The sequence below is a fragment of the Myodes glareolus genome, chromosome 18 (genome assembly GCF_982192425.1).
Source record: "Myodes glareolus chromosome 18, mMyoGla1.1, whole genome shotgun sequence".
In the NCBI taxonomy this organism is placed as follows: Eukaryota; Metazoa; Chordata; class Mammalia; order Rodentia; family Cricetidae; genus Myodes; species Myodes glareolus.
The window spans coordinates 63,802,752-63,819,378 of NC_142043.1; the positions used below are offsets into that span (position 1 = coordinate 63,802,752).

The 16,627-nt window shown below is 53.0% G+C and overlaps 1 protein-coding gene across 4 annotated transcripts in view; it reads right to left on the reverse strand.

Moving 5' to 3' along the window:
- Positions 1 to 402: 402 nt before the first annotated feature.
- The window catches only part of Slc37a1 (solute carrier family 37 member 1), a 64,666-nt gene continuing 48,441 nt past the window's right edge, over positions 403 to 16,627 (reverse strand). For all 4 annotated transcript variants that reach the window (XM_048451285.3, XM_048451288.3, XM_048451287.3 and 1 more), the window contains exons 11-20: positions 16,082 to 16,213; positions 14,178 to 14,268; positions 12,674 to 12,736; positions 11,864 to 11,949; positions 10,769 to 10,817; positions 9,864 to 9,937; positions 9,115 to 9,193; positions 3,842 to 3,939; positions 1,801 to 1,865; positions 403 to 1,368 (exon numbers count right to left, since the gene is read on the reverse strand). In XM_048451285.3, coding sequence (XP_048307242.2) covers positions 1,353 to 1,368; positions 1,801 to 1,865; positions 3,842 to 3,939; positions 9,115 to 9,193; positions 9,864 to 9,937; positions 10,769 to 10,817; positions 11,864 to 11,949; positions 12,674 to 12,736; positions 14,178 to 14,268; positions 16,082 to 16,213 — 753 coding nt within the window. In that variant the 3' untranslated portion in view covers positions 403 to 1,352. The remainder of the gene's footprint in view (positions 1,369 to 1,800; positions 1,866 to 3,841; positions 3,940 to 9,114; positions 9,194 to 9,863; positions 9,938 to 10,768; positions 10,818 to 11,863; positions 11,950 to 12,673; positions 12,737 to 14,177; positions 14,269 to 16,081; positions 16,214 to 16,627) is intronic.

The window sequence follows — 16,627 nt, forward strand, 5'->3', positions numbered from 1 at the left end:
ACTCTAGAGTCACCAAGGACACGAGCCTCTGGGCATGTCACTGAAGAATATTCTAGATTGGGTTAACTGGAGTAGGAAGATCCACTTAAATGTGGGCAGCACCATTTCACGGTCTGCCATCTCATCTCATCTATCTATAAAGGAGAGGCCATTTGGGCATGAGCCAAATGCTTGCCAATTGCCAATGCAATGTATCCAGCTGCCTCAAGCTCCCGCAGGCATGCCTTCCCTGCCACAGGAGCTGAAAGAATCCTTCCTTTCCTAGAAGTGTTCTTGGTCAGGTATTGTGCCCCAGCAACATGTAAAATAACTGATACAGTCTCCAGTCCTAAGAAATCCGGAGCGACATGGACTGTCTGGAGGCTTTTGTTAGCAGAAAGGAGATTTGGCTGGAAATAATCATTTATGTTGTACTTGGTTTTATTTTTTTAAATAAAAATTTATTTCAAAGAGCAGATACATACAATCAAGACGACAAATGGCCACGGAACAATCATAGTTTGTCTTAATAAATAACAAAATCCCATTTATATCTCTTAAAATCTATATAACACATTATACATTTAAAATAAATAATCCCTGTGGGTCTAGACACAGCCCAGGTGTCTAGGGTAAGAGGGATGGGTGGGACCCATTGCTCCTGGTACCCAATGAAGTCCCCTCCCCAGCCTCTGCTCTCTCCATCCTGCAGGGGATGGCAGCACATGCCGGTCTGTGCTTTGGGACTGGCCTTCCTCGTGCCCCTTCCTGCTGGGGCTTATTGCTTCACAGTCGTTTACTTCTTGACAGGAACGGTTTCCTGGTTGGTTCTGAGAATGGGTCTTTGTAACTGCTGGGGGTGGGGGACTCCATCTCAGTTTCTATCCATGACCGGGCGCTCTCCTGCTATTCTGCGGCTGTTGGTTCGTGGATGGGACATTGTGGCGTTCTGTCATTTCATCCCGCACATTTGGGAAGCAGGAGAGCAGGATGACCTGGGCTCACAGGCTATATAACATTCTGCACTAGGTACCTGAGAGGGGTGGGCCGTCTGGGTGCCGCAGCCCAGTCCTGCCTGTCACCATGCAGGCTAGAGTTCAGTGGTTAGCGGGCATCGTGCACCTGTCAGGCTGGGGCTGGCTGGGCCATTGGACCTCGGCCCATTAAGGCAGTGGGACACAGCCCAGGCAGGCTCCCCACTGTCATTCTGAGCTCCATGTCTGTCTATCCAGCAAGTCCCAGGGTGGCTTGTGAGTCGCTCCCAGGGGGCATGTGCAAAGGTGAATTTTCCTTCTTAGGACAGGATCCTTCATTTCAGCTTTTCCAAGGACAGTGTGTGTAAGATGGGTCCAGGCACTCCAGAGGGCTCGTGGTCAATGTTCCTTCAGCCTAAATGCAAAGGATATGGTGACAGAGGGCCACACAGCAGACGCCAAGCACACACAAAATGCACAGACCCTAAGCAGGGACAGCCCTGTACCCTTCCTGAGATGCCTTGCTAACTGGTGGGCCAACGACGTGCCCTTCCCACGGCTTCTTGGTGGCAGGGAGCGAGGAGGAAGGGGGAAGAAACTCCCTGGAGAAACTCTTGTGGCTGTGAAGCCACAGCTCAGCAAATGCCACCAAGAAGGCAATTTCCTCACAGCCCTCTCACCGGGAGTCTGAGGAGACATTCACGGAATCACACCCACACGGAGGCACTTATTAGACAAGGAAGGACAGTGACAATGTGTGCCCAAACCGGGACAAGTGGTTAGCTCTTTCCTTCCTGTCAGGCTGCCTGGAGTTGCCTTAACTCCAAAGAGGCCACAGTGGACTTACGGAGCCTGGATTCCTGCAGTCGGCCTGGGACAACTCAGTTCCTTGTGGATGAGGCGTATCAGGAACTGCACCCAAAACAGAGAAAAGACATTCTCACCGTGTGAGGACAGAAGCAGAGGGCAGGTGTGGCCTTTTGAGGTTTGCTGGACTGTATGGTTCCTCTGAAGCACCCACAGGCTCATGCCTCATGGAGACACTGTCATCAGAGCAGAGACCATGCCGCCATCTGGCCTGAGGTGAAGGCTGCCTTTTACTAGGTCCTCGGGATAATAATTCAGATGCTTGCCCCAAACCTGGATTGCAGCACAGATTTCAAAACCGAGCCAACCACAAGATGCTCAATGGAAACAAGACAGAAAATGAAGGGGAGATGCCTACGAAAGGGGCAGTGACCAAGAGGAAGGGGACTGCCCACTCCCAGCATCTGCCTTCAAGATGATGGGGGCCTGAGTGGCATGAGCTGAACAGGAGACTAACGGTCACAAGCCTGACTGTTCCACTACCCAGGCAGCAGGAATGTGGTCCCCTAGCATCCCTGAGGAGGTGAGCTCAGGTCCCTGAGCCCTCGACCCCTGACTGGGAGGGGGGTAAAACTGGCTTATTTTAAGGAAACAAAACAAAACAAAACAAAAACACTGGAAAGAGGAAGGGCCTACCCGAGCTTTAGGGCATTTATTTGTGTATGTGTAATTCGAGGAATCCTCTCAGGCAGCCTAACAGTTTTCAGTGCCATGCTGGGCAGGGTGTAGAGCAAAGCTCTCTCTACTAAGCCATATCCTCAGTCTTACATAGTCAGGATGACCTTGACCTTCTGAGTCTACTGCCTCTGCCTCTCAAGTGCTGGGATTACAGGTTACAGGTGTGCAGTGCTGGGGTGCAATGCTGAGATTACAGATGTGCAGTGCTGAGGCTACAGGTATGCAGTGCTGGGGCTACAAGGGGTACAGTGCTGGGGTTACAGGTATGTAGTGCTGGGGTTACAGGGGGTACAGTGCTGGGATTACAGGTGTGCAGTGCTGGGGTGCAGGGCTGGGATTACAGATGTGCAGTGCTGAGATTACAGGGGTACATCACCACTCCCAGTTTAATATAGTGCTGTGGATTAAACCCGAGGCTTTGTGTACACTAGGCAAGCACTCTACCAGCTGAGCTACATCCCCATCATTTCTGGCTCTTCTTCAAGACAGGTCTCATTCTGCAGTCAAGGTTAGGGATGGAAGTTATTATACAACTAGGGCTAGCCTCAAATTTGTGGCAGTTGTATGCTTTCTGAGTGCTGGAATTATGGGAGGTCTGTAGGTTATTGGGCAGGCTCTGAAGGGACTATGGTCCCAACTCCTTCCTGTTTCTCTGTTTTGTTCCTGGACTGAAATACCCAAAGCTGTGGGCCAAACTGAACCTTTCACCCTGACTGTCTGGTGTTTGCCATAGTGACTGACACAGCGGGCAGAGTAGGTGGGGTTCTCTCTGTCACCATCTGCTTTAGCGCCCCCCCAACAGGCCCGCCATCACTATCATCACACCATTTTATAATGTGGGCGCGAGAGCTGGAGAGAAGGTTAAGTGGTTAGGAGCCTTGGCTGCTCTCCCAGAGGACCTGGGTTTGGTCCCAAGCACCTACATCAGGGGGCTCACGACCATCTGTAACTTGAGCTTCAGGGGGTCTGATGCCCTCTTCTGGCCTCTGCACCCATACACAAACTCTGCACATGTATGTACTCATTCATATGCACGTACACATACAATAATAAATAAAGCTTTTAAAATGTGAATGTTGCAAGCACAGAGAGGCTCAGTGACCTGCCACGAGCCAGACAGAACCAAAGTCAAGGATCTCCTCGCCTTTGACTCTCAACAGCCTACAAAGACCAGCCTCCCCTGCTTCTGACTCACTGCCCACTGGAGACAGAAAAAGGCTCAGTCCATGTGTGCTCAGTGAAGGCAGCATGGCATTCATTGCTAGGGACTGCAGGAGTCCACGGGAAGACACTCCGCCCCAGGGCTAACTGAAGGTACATGGGTTAGAAGCAAAGTGACTCACCAGTAAGGCACAGGCATCTGCAAACATCAGCATGTAGAACACGTTGCTCCACCCGGAAGGGGAGATGAGCCCCGCCAGGAGGGGGCCCAAAGCTGCTCCTGAAATAAGGCACACGGAGGCTGGTTAAGGAAGGCTAACAAAAGGGGAGACAGACTCAGTGCTGAGGAGGGAGCAACTGCCATAAACATCTTCTGGAACCCATTCTAAAAGTAGGTATTGATGTCTGAAATGTCCACTCTGTCTGACATGCCATCATTATAAATGAGCTCAGTGTGGTGGCACACTCAGGAGGAAGAGGCAGGAGGATTTCTGTGAGTTCAAGGCTAGCCTGATGAGATAGTGGGTGCTAGGACTACATAGAGACCTTGCCTCAAAGAAACAAACCAAACAATAAGTACATGGACTTATGGAAAGAAGCCTGAACCCAACATACAACTGCAGACACCCTCATGCTCAGAAAATGTCACTGAATAAATGTGTCAGAAACACAGGACTCAGACCCTGCTGATGTCAACCAACTGATTTTGATCACCACAAGTCAAGAAACTCCCCGTATTTGAAGGGGCTGCTGACCAGTTATTTGCAGAGGGCAGTGTGCAAAGTGTGTGTGTGTGCATGCATGTGTGAAATGAGGCGTGGGATCAAGAAAACTCAGATCCTGTGAACTCTTTTTGCATTATATTTGTGGGTTTTTTTTTCAAGTCTAAAATTACGTTAAATAAACTTTGAAAGCTATACAAACAAAAGCCATCTGCAGAAGAACATTTGCTGCAGGGTCTGGTATTCCCCTCACAGAGGGTGGGTGAACCTGACATGAAGAGGGCTTATCCAGCAGCTGCGCCCTAAGGAGCTTGGGGGATGGCCTTTGGGCTACTGTCTGCAGTGTAGCACCTGAGGCTAGCCCAGGGTGTGTGAGCACACACATTACTCTGTGACCTGGGAGGCTATCTGATAGACCTTTTCCACGTCTCAGCAAAGGGTCGGGCAAACGCCAGCTCCTCATGTGAGTTTACTCTGCACTCCCCCAAGATCACGGAGTGGACCACAGCTGAGATTTCAAAAACTGTAAATCCACAAAGTCGAGGGCAGATGAGAGGAAAACACATTTTTGTTGTGTTTTGCTTTTGTTTTTAAAAGACAACAATGGGTACAACCTGGGGACTTCTCCCCACAGCTAGGCTGGCCAAGAAGCTGACACGGGGGAGCGGTTGCAGCAGGCAAAGGGCCATCATCTGTTCCCTCCACTACCCCAGAATCCAGGTCCCTTCTCATCAGCATCTCAGTAGCATCCCACAAAAGAGCAGTATCTTAACCTCTGGGGACAGCAGACACCAGGAAGGGTATGGAGAACAGGGACCCAGCGTAAAGACCAGCTTCCAAGCAGTGACCCATGCTCCAGAGATGGCCAGAACACCAGCACTGAGCACCTTCTGGACGGGAAGATTCCTGCAGATTCTAGGCTGATCTGTGAAAAGCCAGGGGTGCTCTCCAAGAGAAAGGACTCCATGACCACACTAGTTTAGTGGTTTATTCTTAAATACCAAGATACAAGGGAGCAGCTTAGAGGACCCATAGCTAAGGAAGACCCAGCTGCGAACACATCCAAATTGTGAGGAAGGAAACCCAGGGACAGTTAAGCCAGAAGAAAATCCTTAGCTGGGCAGTGGTGGCTCACACCTCATATCCCAGCACTCAGGAGGCAGAGGCAGGAGGATCTCTGTGAGTTCAAGGCCAGCCTGGTCTACAAGAGCTAGCTTCAGGACAGCTAGAGCTGTGACACAGAGAAATCCTGTCTTGAACCACCCCCACCCCATCCAAAAGAGAAAAGAAAATCCCAGGCATGGGTAATACTGTCCAAGTGAACGTGGAAAACTAACTGGAATCTTACACAATTCTCATTTTTGTAGCTGGAGATCAGTTATCAGCAATGAATTCTCACCTAACACAGTGTCTGCGGCACTAAAAGGGCATTGTAAAAAAAAAAATAACGAGTGTTGAAAATATGACAGCTAAAATAAGAATACAAAGATTGAAAGATAAAGTCAAGGGCACCTGAGAGAGAACAGGAGAGGCAGGAAGGACAAACGTAGAGAGAAAGAAGCAAGAAGGAACAATCTGGAAACCTGATGCTTCACTGATGTTTTCCAGAAAACACGAGAGAAAAGGGTAGCCAAACTCAGCAAAGAAACAACGGTGCCCATCCCCCAAGATGCAGGACCTGCTTCTACATGGAAGCCTGCCAGGGGCAGCATGGTGGGTGGAGGGTGGATAAGATGGTAACCTGAAGATCCAGAGCAAGAAAGCCAGGTCAGCGTGGAGAGCAGAAGAGAGTGACAGCTGAGTCTGCTGCCAGCGATGGAACCTGAGAGACACTGGGGTTCTGGAGGAGACCTGGTGTTAAGTGAAGATGGACCCCCAACACCATAGCCTGGCCAGCTCCAGGAGTCTTAGAAAGCTACTGACGTCCCACCCACAGAGAAGCAGAGACCAAGAATCTAGCCAACAGGGCTTTGATGTAAGAGGGGAGGAGGAGGCAGTGTGGGAGACGGAGAGGAAGCAGTCTATGTGGCTTGGAGGGCAGCTGCGTGGCCCGTCACCAGGCTGGTAAGTGTTTGAACATGGCAGTAAGAGAGGGATTAAGAAGGTGGTGGCGTCAGGGCAGGGACAATCGGGACAGAAACAAACAAGAAGCCAACAGGGACAGTTAGGTCAGGGAGGGGATGCCAGGTCTGAGGACCCACAGGGCTGACTTCTTGGCCGAGCCAGTGTGATGCGGGGGGGGGGGGGGTCGGGTCTAGACTGATAAGTGCAGGAAGTTAACACAAACAGTGAGACCAGCAACAGCTGGGAGAAGAAGGCCTGGGCAGGCAGAGCCGGGGCCTGTCACATTGTGTCATAAGAGCTCTTAGACTATCTAGCCCCTGGGGCTACATTACATATTACTTTGCTAAAATAAGACCTTGAAAATACCCATGACACTATGTGACTGTTCTGTACACACCTCATGAGGACAGCCTTGGGTCCCACTGTGGTGTCACTCGGGACTCCGTACATACATGAGCCATAAAGCGCTCCCAGCATGGGAGAAGGTGCTGGCTGGTTTGGGATGGGTTAAGCCGTGACTTTGTCTACACCTGCACTGACTAATGGGCACGAACACTTGACAAGCACTTGGGGCAAACACTTCCCATGTAATGCTTCTGCTAAAGTGGCGTGCCATCCCTCGAGCCTTCTCTTGCTTCGTCTTGTGGGAAGCGTGTATGAGAGAGACAAAGCTGGGACTCGGTGGAGGACCAGTGTTCATGCTGTTTCCATGGTGACTGGCTACTGCGTCCCTGTGCTCTTGAGCAAGCAAGGAAGCATGGGGGGCTGGGGTCCAGAAGTTCAGCCCATCGAATTTCAGTGGCAATGCCGTAGAAGCCCAGGTGGGCACGGGCTTTGAGGAGAGGCAGCACACGATGCGGAGGGTGGAGAAGGCTCACTGGCCTGCTGCCCTTCTGTTTTTTGAACATGGTGCATTCCTCCTCCGCGGCCCAGCGTGTGGTGGCGAGGTTCATCTCTTCGCCCAGGCAGCCTCTCTCCACTTAGCCTAGTATTTGAGGTGAACGTCAAGAGAAGTGGTTTTTCCACCTCCTTCCTGATTTTTCTTTCTCCTCTGATCCTCTGCTTTGCTGTAGTGCCCAGGCTGCTGACAGGACTCCATGTTAGCTTTAAGCATGGTGTCCTGGGAACAGCAGACTTCTGTGGGACAGAGTGAGGAGGGGAGACTTGGGGGCAGGCCTGTATCTAAAGTTGTGTGAAGTCTCTCTTGGGCTGGGTGAACTGGGAGAATGGTGGACCAATTCTCACAGGAAGGGTTGCGCTGCTTCTGAGACCCATCACCAGGCACAGCAACCCAGTCCACCCTCCCCCATGTCCCAGACAAGCTCACTGCAGGGGCCAAGAGGGGGCCTGAAAGGCATCAGACGAGCAACCACACATGCCACCCGAGACACCTGTATCACCTCCAGATCCAGCAAAATGAAGGTACCAAAGCCGAGGACTAGCTGGGTCTGATCTTGGTGACAGGTTAAGCCAAAGCCTAGCTTTGTTGACAACAGTGACCTCCCGCATGCCTCACAGAACAAACCAAACTCTCACAGGAAGAAGCCCTGGAAGTGGCAGTGGGGGAACAGAACAGAGATGAAGTTCCTGTAACTCAGGCTGGCAGTCCAACCCTGATGAACCTCTCTGCCACGGTCCTGATCCCGGGGGAACCACGTCTGAGAAGCCCCGCCTCCTAAGCAGGAGACCTCTGAGTCCTTGCCTGTGACTACAGCTGCCTTGGACCAAAGTCAGTGCAGCTCAGTGCTGATGCCACCTAGGCGGGAGCCTTAACTCCCACCTACAGTAGGGCAGCGAAGGGTCTCTGCCCCCCATAGGCTCAGGGTGTACTTGGCAGGGGTATGGTCCAAAGGAGAAGGCTCTTGGGAGCTCCAGGCTTGGTGTTTTACCTGATCCTAGCTTTCTGTGCCCTGAACAGGACCAGTTAGGATCTGCAATGCTCCCAAAGGGGCCACGTGATATAAAGACTTGGTCACCAGCCTCTGGTGCTGCTAAGAGTTGGTGGTACATTCAGGGCACAGGCTAGTGAGAGGAAGCTGGGGCACTGAGTGTATGCCCACCCCTCCTCTCTCTCTGCCATGAGGGGGAGTGGTACGGTGTAACCATAATGCTGCTTTCCTTCCCACAGGCACAAACAATGGGCCAACTGGCCAAGGAATACAATCTTTAGACGGTGAGCCAACACAATCCTTCCCTCTATTGAAGCTGATCATCTGTGGTATTTTGACACAGTCACGCAAAACTGACTAACACAGGGATGAGTCGAACACACTGCCACCTTTTGTCACACCAGAATGTGCTAACGTGTCTCTTCAGAGACCTCAGCGAGGTGGGTGTGCCGGAATCGTGTGCTTTCCCATAATATAAATCGAAACAAGATCCTGTCCTTCCTGGAGAGACAGTGACGACAGAGCCTAAGTCTGCCAACCGCTGGGTCAAGTTAGAACCCGACGGTACACTCGCGCCCACCGAGGAAACAGATCCAGCCACCCACAGCTGTCTCCTCTGAAGTCATGTGCTACAGCCTCCACGGCCGACTCCCCTGGACATCCAGGAGCAGTCGGTCCTGATGCTGGCATCAGAGCCTTGGGTCCCCGCCAGTTAGGAGCAAGGGCTTCCCTCCTTCCCCCACGCGGGTCTCGGGGAGGGAGAGGATGTTCTCTGCGTACCTACAGACCCAGTGCCGTCGATGATGGCCGTCACGGTGGACAAGGCGTGGGAGTTCCCTTTCAGGCTGTTGTGAGTCCCCTGGGAGAGTGGAGGAAAAGGATGAGAAACACACGCGGAGAAGGAGTGAGAAATAAACTCGCTCCTGATACATGTGCCCATCACATAGAACACTCCTTAGGAAGTCTACACCCTACCCACCCTGAGCAAAGCTTCAAGGGCTTGAACGAGAGAAACCCTTCACCATACCCAACTGAGTATGCTTAGTTATTTGTGACTCTCTTATTCAGTCTAAAAAATGCAGTTAAAATCCTTCCTCTGCTTCTTCCCCTTGTGTGGTAACCATTTTGTTCAGTCTGGTATGGATCCTTCCAGAGTATTTCACGGTTACTTAGCTGAGTCTGCACACTCATGCCCACCCAAGGGATAAGCTTCCTACGTGCTGATTCAGAAACACCCATAAGACCGGGCCCAGGCAGGGCCAGCCTGCTGCTGGGACAGAAGACACAGGGTGCAGAGAGGTGGAGAGAGGGTCAAAGCTCCACTCCTGGGCCTCTTCGCTGGGCACTCTCTGTGGGCCACTCAGGGACAGGATTTAAACCCCTCATGGGAGGAAGAACCCTGAGAGAGGGGGACAAGAGGCAGCGCTAGAAAGCTCTCAAGACGCAAGCTATCTAGGCACAACTGTGAATGAAGTTTTGCCCACCGAGGCAGTGTTGGCCCTGAGTAGTGGCGGGCAGCGGTGACTCACCAGGTCTGCGGAGACGGCGGTGGTGATCAGCGCATAGGGCCCGCTGACTAGCGCCCCACTGAGGAGCAGCATGGCTGTGGAAAACAGAGGGGGCTCAGAACAGAGCCTGCCTGGCCCAGCAGTCCCCTGGTGAGGGCAGGGGCCCCTTCCCCCCCCACCCCCCCCTCCGCCCGGGCAATCTCCAGGGCGCAGTACAAACGGATCCTGCACCCGTGCCTGGGGATGTGTTGCCACGCTTCCCCAGAGCCTCAGAGTCCCCCCTGTTCAGAGGACCTAAGACTCAAGTTCCCCCGATCTTCATGGACAGTTGCCGCTGATGAAGGTACTGGGAGGGGTAAGAGCTTGGGTAGACCAAGGTCAGGCCTGTGCCCTGTCTGCCGGGTCTATGCCACAGCCTTCTCAGCCACACAGGAGACTGCTTCTCTTCACCACAGACAGGGATGCTGAACTACGTGGCCCCTCACTTCAATGGCACAAGCTCATTTTCCTGAAGAGACTCTGGGTCCAAAGGAAACCCCACGTTCATGGGCAGAGTGCTTTCTGGTTACTTGCGATGGGACCTTCCCCTACTCCGTCCAGTCTCCAAGGCTGGCTCTCGGCTCTACACATGGCTTCCAGGGCTGTGGCTAAGGCCCCACCCCCAGGCTGAACAGGCTCCCTTGAGCAGCTCCTCCTCTTGACACCCAGAGCAGAGAGAGCACTGCTGGACCAGTGTGTCCACACTGTCACACGTATGTGCAACTGTTCAGGTCCATGTCCAGGAACTGGAGCCTGGCCTCTCCCCAAGAGGGCCATGGGGCCACACTGCTCAGTCACCTCAGTTTAATGCCTCTAGATTGGCTTTCACGAGGTCATATGGACAGACACACATGAGAGAATTAGTAACAAAGTCTCATGTTACTCACCTATGGTGGCTTCTAGTCCCATTTTGCTGACAGAGGAGAAGACGTAGAGCTGCAGGGATTAAGAACGAGGAGAAGATGGCTCAGCACGGGCAGCTGCAGGGCTGCTGGAAGCCTGTGGTTTAGAAAGGGAGCCAACAGGGACCTCCATGCTGAACACTTAGCTCTGGGCCTTAGTGAACTCACAGGATGGGGCTCTGCGTGACCAGGGCTCGTGGGCAGGACACTGAATAGTTCCCAGCTCCTCCTCTGAGGTCTGAAGCTACCTGTCCGAGCACTGTACCCTGGGAGGCAGTGCTCCCAGCAATGGGGCCATGCTGCTTGCAATGTCTTTTGTTTGTTTGTTTCAGACAGGGTTTCTCTGTGTAACAGTCCTGGCCAACCTGGAACTCACTTTGTAGACCAGGCTGGTCTTGAACTCACTGAGATCCACCTGCTTCTGCCTCCCAAGTGCTGGGATTAAAGGTGCACGCCACCATTCCCAAGTGCTGGGATTAAAGGTGCACGCCACCACTGCCCAGTTCATAATGTCTTAAGGATTGCTTTATAGAGCCTGAGGCCTCAGAATTCAGTCACGCTCCAAGGATAGAGACAGTATTGGGGAGAGAGGCAATGTGGCAACAGAATGGCCCCTCAATCACAAAGAGCAATGGCAGGTCAGTACCACACCAACTCTGCACATCCGCACTGAAGGGTGATGTGACTGCCAACCAGATGGGGAATCAAGTCACCTGCCCAAGGTCACGAGCTTCTCAATGCTTAAAGAAGGATGAGCCTGCCAGGATGGGCTCACTGAGCCTAGAAGGGAGGGACGGCACACAGATTCTAAGGGACAGGCAAGAGCATGACTGGGAAGGGGGACAGCATTGGGTGTGAGCGATGCCCCAAAGATATGAGCAGCCCATGAGAAACTCAGGGTGAGGGAGGAGCATTGTGTGCACAGCCCAGGAGTTGAGGTGGGGCAGCCCGAAGGAAGCCCTGTGTTTCCCGTCAGGGACAAGCTGAACTGCTAGGGATGTGGCGCACAGGCCCGGGGCAGTGGCGGCTGGTGGAGGACACAAAAGCGACTGCCTGTTGACAGGCAGAGCCGGGGCTCACCGTGGGCGCCGCCAGCAACAGCATCAGGCCACAGGTGGAAGCTCGTTTTTCCAGGCGGTCGGAGATCACGCCTGCTAGGATCCCACCTGGAACAGAGAGGGCATGGCCTCAGGAGCTGATGCCTGGCACGTGTTCTCTGGGGGAGACCCAAGTCACAGGGACAACAGCAGCAGCCTTCTCCGAGTCTGTCCCCACCTGGGCAGCAGAGAGCGGCCGCTTGGGGCCTGCCTAACAGGACTCATCCCGTAAGGGCCATGGAGTCACAGGGTGGTTTAGGGTCAGGCTTTAGGGCAGCCCCAAAGCCCCTTGACCTGGCATGCACTAATGCCACCACCTCCAGGGTGTGTGCATGTCACTTCTGAGGGCAGCTGGCTCAAGATCACTGCATCACACGGTGCCCTCCCAACAGCAACACTAACTTGAACACGGATAGATAGATTGTTTTTTGAGACAGGGTCTTACTGTGTAGGCCAGGGTAGCCTCAAACTTGCCCTTCTGCTGCCACAGCCTCAGGGTACTAAATGATAGGAGTGTGCCACTCACCCAGCTTTGTTGTTAGGTTTTATATGTGTGTGTGTGTGTGTGTATAATTTATTTTTATTTTATGTGCATTGGCATTTTGCCCGCACATATGTCTGTGTGAGGGTGTCAGATCTTCGAGTTATAGACAGCTGTGAGCAGCCACGTGCGTGCTGGAAATCGAACCCAGGTCCTCTGGGAGAACAGCCAGTGCTCTTAACCTCTCAGTCATCTCTCCAGCCCCCTCTTGTTAGGTTCTTGACAGAGTGAAGCAAATGGTCTGGAACTCACCAAAGATCCCGCCCACGTCAAACAGTGTGGACAGCTCCCCCGCTTTCTTGGCGTCCAGGTGATCTGTTGAATGACCAGCATATGGCCTAATGAGGACACGTCCTCAGGGATTACCCTAGAGGGACCCACGCAGGACTCTCTTCCACGAGTGGTTTCACACCATAAAAAATCACCTGAACTCAGATTTAAAAAGGAGGCTGGTTGACGCATCTTGCCCCAGCCTGGCACAGCCTGGCATTCCCTGGCCATCCTTGCACCCTTCGCTTGCCCACCACGGGGGCATCGGTTTAGGAAGCTCTCCAGTGTGCAGATGGTTCAAGGTCATAGGTAGAGCTCCCCCGGGGCAATGGCCAGGAACACTCGGTCAGTCGCATAGTGAAACTGAGCATGTGGTACCCCTGTGCTACCCGATACCAGGGGGACTAGAGCCTTCTTGTGCTTAGGCAGCAGGGTACCCTTCATGTTCCTTTCGCTTCCAGTTGATGGATACTGACCAGTAAGAGGAGACAGCTGGGAAGACAGTGCTTGACTCCTCAGGCCCATTTCCCTCAGCCTGAATGCCACCTGCAGGGAACTGGGTTTGGCTCAAACCCAGACGCAGATTGGGCATCCAGGAAATCCAACACTCCAGCTGAGACTCCCTCCTAGACTGTGTTCTGCACTTGAGATGAAGTAGGGGTCGTGAGGCAGGGCTCTGGACCCTGAGGGAGCTTCTTGAAGCCTGCTCATCCACCCCCTTTCCTTCTGCAGCTTGTCTCTGTTAGCCATGCACCCCAGAAGGTCCTCTCACTGCCTTCCCAGCTTCACCGGCTGAGGTGACACTCCTTCCAACTCTGAGCTCTGGTCAACCTTGTTATGGCCTTATGACACCCTTGAAATCTGACTCTTCCATTCTCAAAGGCCCCCTTCCTGTACTGTCCCCAAAGCCCAAGGCCCAGGCTGTATCTACAAAACCCTGTTGCTTTTCCTCCCTCTCCTGGTTCAGCACACACTGTGACCCCCGCCCCATCAGTACGGAACTTGCGACAGCCCTTACTTGGTCCCCAGGAACTGCTGATCTCCTGTCACGCTACGCACAGACGACACACAGCTATCTAGTACTATTTTCCTGGAACATCCTATCGGATCCACAGCTTCAGATGTTCCTGGACTCTGGGAACCTAAGACAGGCTGTCAGCCCTCGCACAAATCAGAATACACCCCCAGAAACAGTTTCTAGGTCAGATTTCTCAGGCTGTCTTATCTCAATCCCCAGAGGCCACACTCCTGCTTGCTGGCTGCTGTGCTCCAAAGCCCAACGTGGCCCAGATTGAAAAGCAGGCAGCTTCTGAGAACTGCAAAGGGGTCGGGATGTACCCGATGAGCCCAGTGAAGGTTTAAAGAGCCACAAAGTGTGTGTGTACCCATCCCATTGGCTGAGCCACGTTGTCCCTCTCCACTCGCCACGTGTGGTCCCTGGGCGGTCAGTGCAGGGATTGGAACCTCACTTCCAGCCAGCACTCACCCACGTTGGTGATGTACAGCGGGAGCCAGAAGAGGAAGGTGTAGCTGACCAGCTTGGCGAAGAGCAGGCACAGAGAGAACTCGATCACGCCCTGGAAGAGGGAGGGTAATGACTGTCAGCTCCAAGCGTGGGATGGGCAGTGTGTGTCCAGGTGTGACTGGGTACAAATGAGTATGCCCCTGCAGGTGTGCTGTGCTTCTACGAGCCTGGTGCAGGGGAGGACATGATGGGGAAGCAAGCCCCGGGAGATCCGAAGCACACACTCGCCTAGCCGCCTGGAAGGCAGAAACCTGATGTCCACACCCAACAAGAGCCAATGAGAATGTATACTGATGAGGTAAACATGCCAAATGATGGCCAGTGATTTCCTCCTCGGGGGAAGAAGGATGCTCATTTATACTCAGAAAGTGGGCTGGGGAGATGGCTGAGTGTGTAAGAGCACTTGGGGGAGATGGCTGAGTGTGTAAGAGCACTTGGGGGAGATGGCTGAGTGTGTAAGAGCACTTGCTGTGCAAGCACACCCGAGTTCAAATCCCCAGCACCCACGTAAAAAGCCAGGCACAGTTGTGTGTGTCTGTAACTCCGGCACTGGACGGTGGAGGTAGAGGGAGGCAGATTCCCAGGGACTCACTGGTCAGCGATCTAGCTTAACCGGCAAGTTTCCAGTTCAGAGAGAGACCCTGCTTCAAAGTAGTAAAGTGGGGAAGCAACAGGTGAAGACACCCGACATCTTCCTCCGGCCTCTGCAATGGTGTATGCACCTGCGTACTCCTGCGTAAGCATCACACACATACACACACACCCACACACATGCCCACCGAACCCCATCACCACCACCCTTAGCGGTTTCCAGTTGTTAGCATGGCATGAGGAAGGGAGCGTGTGATCCACCGTTACCCTGCTGCATGCCTGGTGTGCTCTGCACTCAGATCAACAGATGGCAGTGCACCAGGGAGGAGTCCAGTGATGGGCAGACAGAAGCTCGGAGGGGATGCTCAGGCCGACCAGTTGGGCAGGAGCAGGGGAGCGTGAAAGCTGGACCAGGCCTCCAAAGTCTGTCCTGCCCACACTGCCCCATGGTTGGCATTTGCATGCTGGTCTGCTCCCCAGCTGATGCCAGCAGAAATATTGGGGCAGCAGCCTACAGCAGTAAGGTACCACAGAAGGGCGGCTAGCCAGTAGTAAGAATACAGTCTTAGAAATGAGGTTCATTTAAAACTGTCATCTTCCAATGGCTGGCCGTGAGGCCTGTTCAGGAAGCCGGTGCCCAGGCCTGAGCCCGAGCTGTGGAGATTGGCCAGGGCTCACAACTATAAACTGTGAGATTGCTAACTCAGGGCGTTGTGGGAGCCAGCTGACACCAAGGAAAAGAGGATAATCAGGCCCAGCCACTTAGGACCCTGGTGCATTGTGGGGTAGTCTTCTGTAATCTCTACTCCCTCATGTCTGGCCCTCCCTGTGGCCACATGCCACACTGGGCACTTAGACCCTCACCGTGCTGGGAAACAGAGCAGACTCAGCAGAGCCACAGAACAGTGAGCACAGGGCACTACACGGGAGGCACCCTATGCCCTCAGAGCCAGAAGGCAAATGACTGGGAGGATGGAGAGTCAAGAGGGGCAGAAGGCATCATGGGCACAAGTCCAGAGCAGCCAGCTTTCCATTTCCAAGGGAAAACATTCGTCAAATTTAATCTGTCTAAGAAATTTCAGAGTGGAAAAATTAATTTCAAAATGATGGGAACAGTAGAAAACAAAGAGATCACACACACAGCCACATTCAGCCCAGAGTGACCAGCCACACTGCTAACACAGGACGGGAGGGCCTGACCCACGAACACACAGGCCACTGGTCTCCGTCAAACTCCCCGCGGCCCAGCGCTCTCCCACGGTGTGCAGACTCACTGGGATCCTCAGAGCTCCTGTGAAGCTGATGGCTGCCATACTGCCACTGCTGTCCCCAGGGAGGACGACGATGTGACTTGGGTGGAGGGAGCTCTTCCCATCAGACAGCAGTAAGCACTGCAGCTCCGGGTCCTGGACACAAAAGCAAAAGGAGCAGGCGTCACCAGGGGTGTCCGGCTGAAGCCAGGCTAGAATTCTAAGCAAGTAAGTCACTTGGTTTCCCGCTAAAAAGTCTTAGGGACACATATGGGTAACAACGTCAACCCCATGGTCACAAGAGCTGTCAGTATCCACCTGGCTAATGAAATGCCATTAACTCATAAAACTCTTTGGTTCAGAGAGAGTAAAAAGAACAGAGAAATAAATCCCACATGTGGAGAAAGATCAGTTGGTTAAAGCACACCCATTTGGATGATGTATCTTGTACCCAAACATCTGGAAGATTCTGGTAACAGAAGATTCTCAGCATCTCTTAATATAATCAGATTATATTTTCATTATGATCTAATCAGGTATGTCCAGCCTGCTGCACAGGGCTGACATGTG